Source organism: Raphanus sativus, chromosome 5 (genome assembly GCF_000801105.2).
Source record: "Raphanus sativus cultivar WK10039 chromosome 5, ASM80110v3, whole genome shotgun sequence".
Lineage (NCBI taxonomy): Eukaryota > Viridiplantae > Streptophyta > Magnoliopsida > Brassicales > Brassicaceae > Raphanus > Raphanus sativus.
The window spans coordinates 4,992,315-4,999,255 of record NC_079515.1 but is presented as its reverse complement, the minus strand read 5'-3'; the positions used below and the strand labels follow the sequence as shown (position 1 = coordinate 4,999,255).

Genomic DNA, 6,941 nt, shown 5'->3' with positions numbered 1-6,941 from the left:
AATATATATGTGTTATTAGAAACTAATATTTCAGAATAATTTGAAACCGGAAACATAAATTATCATCAGTTCACATTTTTCAAGAACATATAATTTAACACCTAACACATTATCATCATTCAAGAACGAAGAATTAAAAAGTGGAAATCCGGAATGTCCTCGGAACTGAATCTACAATTCCTTTTATATATTCACCCAACACAAGTCAAAGCAACCAACTAAAAGCCTACGATCAAGAACTTTATCTCATTGTCTCTGCAACGTTTCTCTTACTTTCTAGAATTATATTCCAAAACCATTGTTTCACGTAACTGTCTGTCTCATTCCTGAATTAATGTTTGTCATTAGAAATTAGAGTGTATGCATCGATTGAATATGATATTAGCTAGAGTGCATGCATGACTGATTCAAGTTTTGACAGTGTTTCTTACGTGGATACACTAGGAGAATTTGGAAAGGCAAGCAGATCTTTCAGTATAAGAACATGTAGAAATAAATTGTTAAAGAGACCAAAAGAAATCAGGATCTCCTAATGGAAGTTACTAGCCTAAAGTAGGAAAACGTTTCACTAAAGTCCTCTAAAAAATAAACAAAACCAAATCATTTATAAGGTCTAGCTCTAATGGAGAACGTAAACCTATGTTTCTTCAAAAAAAAATGAACATACATATATTGGGTGAAATCACGAAGAAGGAAAAACAAATTACTTTTTACGAAATCAAATTAGACTTAAAAGGAATGGGTGAAAAATTAACAATCCTCTCTTGAGAAGGAGAATAAAGATGAAACTAGAAAAAAAAAATGTTTGTAGGACAAAAAGAAAAGAGAAAGAAAAATGGAGAACAAAATATCAAAAAGAAGAAGAGGAGATCGATTCACTTGTTCTTTTTCAAAATTAATTAAAAATTTAGATATGTTAAAAAGATATTGTATAGATATTATAGATATTTCCTTTCTTTTTTAAAAAATGTTCTTGTTGAAACTGTTAATTTTAATATTTAATAAATTATAATGACATAGTGTTAATAATAATATTGAATATTCAGAATGGATAGTTTCGTAAATTCATATATATGAAAGTGTATTTTTCAAAAATTTTATATAATGGTGTAATTTTCAAAATAAAATCTTAAAATAAGGGCATTTCTCCAAATTATACCTATATTATACAATGTATATGTATATATTGGTATTCATATTAAGAAAAAATGGTTTCTTTGATAATCAATTTATTTCTTCTGATATAGTGTGTTCTTAGATATATTGAATAATTTAAATATTTATAAATATTATTTACAAAATTGATTAGTTATATGACATGTTTACAATAATTATCACAAAACAATTTTAACATGGTTTAAGAAAAAGATGGCATGTTTTTACAAAATATTATAAGTCATTTTTATATTTAAACTACTTCTTACAAAATCTCAAAAACACACACATGATCTGCTTAATTAATTATTTATAATTAGTTAAATAAATGAAGGAAATCTTACTCCTAATTTTTTTAACTAAAACTAAGTAAGAATTTAATTATTTAATTAGTATTTAGTTATTTAAGGAATTAATTTAAATCATATTCCTAAAAATAAATAAAACTAAATAAATTAATTAATAATCCACAATATAAGTTTTATATAATCAAGGAAATCATATTTCTAAAATAGTGAATTAAAACTACTTAACTATTATATTATTAAATTAATTAATATTCCTGAATATCAGTTTATTAGTTAGTTTAATTTAATTATGGAGATCATATGTGACTTGAAATTTTATAGGAAATATTTTAAATAAAAAAGAGAAAATTTATAAAACATTTGACATATATATTTTAAAACTATAATGCCACTTTTACTTTAAAGTTAATATTTAAGTAGATATTACAATTTTTATCCTAAGAAGCAATTAGGGGTAAAATGAAGATGCAGTGATCGGCTTCACTCCGGTGGAGTTGACTTTGTTGGCCGCGGTTCCTTAGGAAGGACAGCAATCTTTACCGATGCCCTGAGTTCTAGATTTTTTTCCCTTCCGTTGTATTTTTATTTTGAATCTCCTCGAATATTAGTGATAAGCCTAATCTATTTTAACGTTCCTGCTGTTTCTCCACGACTATCCGGAAGTCTGTTCCAGTCCCGTTTAGGGTTGTTTCTTTAATTAATATAATTATAGTAATAATAATAAAAATAGCGGTAACTCCATATATAGCTGCAACGAATGTAGGAGCGAAGATTGTTTCAGGTAGCCAGGGGAAGATCTGGAAGAATACAAACAAGAATACAAGCGAAGAATGGGTGAAAATTGAGAAGGAAAAGCCTTGTTTCAGTAGTGATTCTGATTTGAGAAGTAGTGATTTTATGTTTTCTAGTGGTGCAGTTTCTGTTGCAAACAACGGAGAGAAAGATGAGAGGTTGGTGATGATGAATCACACTGGAGAAGAATATAGCAAAGAAGGTCAAGTAAAAAGAGGAAGAAAGAAAAGAGGAAGAAAATGGAGAAAGAACATTTTACATTGCTAAAATTCATCAAAGTAAGTTTTGAAAGTCTACAATAACACCATTTGCACCAGTTCAAAACAGTAGTCTTTTTGAATATCACATTCAAAATGTTAAAATTCTAAATATAATAGATAAACAAAAATTTTATACAAGATTTATATAATGTTAAAAATTAAAATATAATATTATAAAACTAATTTTATGTATAAATATTAATATATATAAAATATAATTACTAATAAAACTATAAAATTTAATGTATTTTAAAAATATGGATCTAGATCCTGATATTCAGACCTAAAATCAAAATACTCGGATTCAGGTTCGATTTTATTGTCTTTTATATATTCTAAATAACATGTACAATGAATTTTTTTATGATTATTGGTTTTAAAATTTATATAAAATATACAATAAAATTTCTAGGATAATAACTTTAATATTACTAGTTAGATGTTTTTTAGTTGACCAAAAAAAAAGATGTTTTGTTAAATTTTGGTATTTATTTTAATCTAATATACACAGATGAATAGTAACTATAAATGAATGAAATGTGATGAATTATGTGTAGGGGTGGGCACTTTACCCAATACCCGAAGTGGCACCCGTACCCGATCCGAAAAATCCGAACCGAAATCCGAACCGAAGTAGCAAAATACCCGAACGGATATTAAGTTAGGAGAGATTGGATATCCGAACCTGAACGGGTAATATCCGTACCCGAATGGATATCCGAAGATAACCAAACATATGTATACTTATCCTTATTTTTCTAGTTTACATCTCTCATTTTATTTAAAATATTTATATTGATGTTACACATACTTTAAGATCATATAGTATATATATAATTATGAAGAAAATATTTTGGTATACATTTAAAATGCATGTCAAATTTTTTGTTTCATGTATTAACAAAAATTACATCCAAAGTTTAAAAACAATAGCCAAATTAATATTTTTATTTTTGAAATGTTATTTCTAAATTTATTAATCATTCAATCTATAAAAATAGAAAATCAGTTAAATGAAATCTATATTTTTAAATACAAAAACTTAAAAAATTGAATTTTTTTGAATTATATGTAAATTTTTATTTTTATTATGCACATATTTTTATAGATAATTTACATATAATTCAAAATTTTTATTTTTATTATGCACATAGTTCAAAATTAGATAATTTACATATAATTCAAAAAGGTGAATTTTTACTCACTTAAAATGCATGTCAAGATTTTTATTTCATGCATTAACAAAAGTTACATTCAAAATTTAAAAATAATAATCAATTTATTATCTTTTATTTGTAAAATGTTATCTTCAAATTTATTAATCATTCAATTATTAGAAAATAAAAAATCAGTTACGTGAAATTTATATTTTTTTAAATACAAGAAAACTTGAGAAATGAATAATTTAATATTTTTTTCCAAAATCTAAATATCCGAAAACCCGACTCGAAATACCCGAACCCGAACTAAAAATACCCGAACCCGATCCGAAGTAAAGAAATACCCGAATGGGTATTACACTCTTATACCGAAATACCCGAAAATCTGAAATACCCGATCCGAACCCGAACGGGTACCCGAACGCCCACCCCTAATTATGTGGTTTTCTGATTAAGATGAAATTCTTACCCCTAATTACTTCTTAAATAATTAGTGGGCCGTTTGGTTAGACCAGCCCATTAACTGAGCAATAAGGCTTTTGCTATTGTTAGCTTTCAAATTATTTCTCTTTCTTTCTTGGTCAACATTTTTTTTTCTTTATACGTACTTAGCCAAAAGAAGGAAGTAAATTTTAATTCATATCTTTGTGTAAAAACTATGACCTGGTCTTGTTAAGACCAAAACAGTCCATAAGACATCAGCCTTACTAACCCCCAATTAATTAATTACACTAATTCCAGTCATTTTTATTGAATTATCATTAAATGTTTTTACCCTTCAATGTTAAGAAAGAGATTAATTTTAAAGATAATAAAATCAGTATTTAAAAGATAATACGGTCCTCACAAACTCTTTACCATTCACCAAGACAGGCAAAAGGGAAAAGATGTCGACAGTTTCACCCTCCTCGCAACTAGTTCAGGTGGTTCCAGACAACAAGAACAACACTGGCGACTCCTCTGATAAGGTCAAGTACGAAGATCTTGTCCTTAACCCGGACATCTTCCTGGAACATCTCAGAGCTCTGCTCGGAATGCTGGGGAACCCACTCAAGTGAGTTTTCATTTTCATTCCCTCATGTTTTTTTTTTCTTTTTTAAAGGTTTGTCTGGCTGTCTTATTGTGTTTTAGATTGTAAAAGAAAGAACTTTCGTTTGTGGGTATTGTTAGTTTCTCGTGTTTGATGTAATTGAATGGGTTTTGATCTTTTGTTCAGGTGATTGTAGAACTCGGCATGCAAGTTTTTTTTTGTGGTTTTAGATCGGTTAGGGTTGTCGATATGTTGTGTGTGCTTAGTGGATATTCTAATTAGGGTTGTTTAATGGAATCTGATGTATTGGTGCAGTTAAAGACACATCCTTTATGATATGATTGATTCCTTAATATATGCAGGATTTGCGTTTACGTCTCTGTTAAATTGGGTTTAATTTTCTTCTTTACATGTTTTATATGTGTGTTTGGAAATTACTTTGTTTATAAGGAAAGTAGAATCAAATTGAATTTAGTGACTGTTTACTAATCTGAAATTGTTGTGAATTAAGATCTAATGAACAAGTTTAGGGCTTTTTTATATGTTCTTTTGTTTATTTTGATTGAAACATTTGTTATGTTTTATGTAAAAAGGGTTCCTACTGTGGGAGGGAGCTCTCTGGACCTGCATCGGCTTTTCGTGGAGGTTACATCTCGTGGTGGGATTGCAAAGGTATGACTTATGAGTTTATACTTTCATTGGTCAGTTATATTGTTTATTTGCTCGATTTGAGTATTGAAAAAAATCTATATTTTGTTTTTGTTTTTGTTAAATCTTAAAGGTGATTAAGGATCGGAGATGGAGGGAAGTGATCGGTGCATTCAACTTTCCCAACACAATCACAAGTGCGTCGTTTGTGCTGAGGAGGTACTACTTCAAGTTCCTTTTCCAGATGGAGCATGTGTATTACCTCGACCAATCTGTTTCTACTATGAAATCAGCAGGTCTTTTTACAACAACACTCAACTTCTTTTTTTCTTTTACCTTTTACTTTGTAACATGCTGAGTGAGACACCATAACTCTTATCATTTGCAGAGGAAGCAATGCATAGCCTGTCCCTAAACCTCGAGGAAGGAGGTATTACAAAAGTTTCTTTTTTGCTTTATTCATGCATTAGCTTCTCTGGTTGACACCTTATGGAACTTGCAGGCGCTGATGAACCGGGAATTGGGAGTGTGGTAAACGGAGTCATTGATGCGAAGTTCGAAGGTGGATATCTGGTGACGATGAAAGTGGGTTCTAAAGTGATGAAAGGAGTGCTTTACCATGGTGTTAAAAGGCCAAGTCAGCAGCCACAACAAACCATGGGAACACCACCTTCAGGCATGGCACTAGCATCGCAGCGCCGAGCTAAGAAGAAAGCAAGAGGTGCAGCTGAAGTTGATTCTCAGAAACCCAAATGCCACAGGAGTGGCTACAACTTCTTCTTCGCTGAGCAGTACGCTAGGCTCAAACCTGAGTACCATGGCAAAGAAAGGTTCATCACCAAGATGATTGGACGCATGTGGGGTGATCTCTCCGAGTCTGAAAAACAGGTAACACATCATCAAAACCAAATCCACGTTGTTATTAAAACCAAAGTGTTTTGCTTACAATTTGATTTTATCATTTTCTTATCAGGTTTATCAAGACAAAGGAGTTAAGGATGTGGAGAGGTACCGAACTGAGATGATGGAGTACAAGTCTGCGCATGAAGCTGGAGCTTCTGCTTCTGCTGCAGCCGCCACCGTGGCTCAGTAGTCTTTTTTCCCTTTATGTTGTTGTCTTCTTTCTCTCTCTCTGGACAAGTTCTCTTTCTTTATTTCTCTCCCTGGACAAGTTCTCTTTCTTTTATAATGGATTTTATGTGTTCTGATCAGTTGCAGAGCATGCCATGTTTATGGTTTTAGGATTAGTAAAGAGGTTGCTAACTGCGTTAATGTTTTTCTTCTATGTTTTGTTTAATGATCATATACCATCAGTTTTTCTTTGTTTCCTTGCTTTCAACTTGGGAAATATACACTGTTTTTTCGCAAAAACTTGAATTAACTATTCATTATGAGATAGATATCACTAGCCATGGACAGTTTTTGGTTTTTCTGTTTTAAAAATATAGGATCTATTTAGGTTATTTATGAAATTTGGTTTGGTTTGATTCAGATAAAATTGGAAACCGCTAATATTTTTAAAAAAGTTATATCTAATTTAGTTTTGATTCAGTTTTGTTTTTCGAATGATTTTTGATAATTTAAACAA

General features: G+C 30.1%; 1 protein-coding gene across 1 annotated transcript; it reads left to right on the top strand.

Annotated features, from left to right (window-relative positions):
- The first annotated feature begins 4,513 nt into the window (after window positions 1-4,513).
- On the top strand, window positions 4,514-6,675 carry LOC108859093 (high mobility group B protein 10). The gene is made up of 6 exons (XM_018632938.2): window positions 4,514-4,729; window positions 5,299-5,377; window positions 5,487-5,649; window positions 5,742-5,783; window positions 5,856-6,241; window positions 6,327-6,675. Exons 1-6 carry the CDS (start codon window positions 4,563-4,565, stop codon window positions 6,444-6,446), a joined length of 957 nt encoding a protein of 318 aa, XP_018488440.1. The 5' UTR covers window positions 4,514-4,562; the 3' UTR covers window positions 6,447-6,675.
- The last annotated feature ends 266 nt before the right edge of the window (window positions 6,676-6,941 follow it).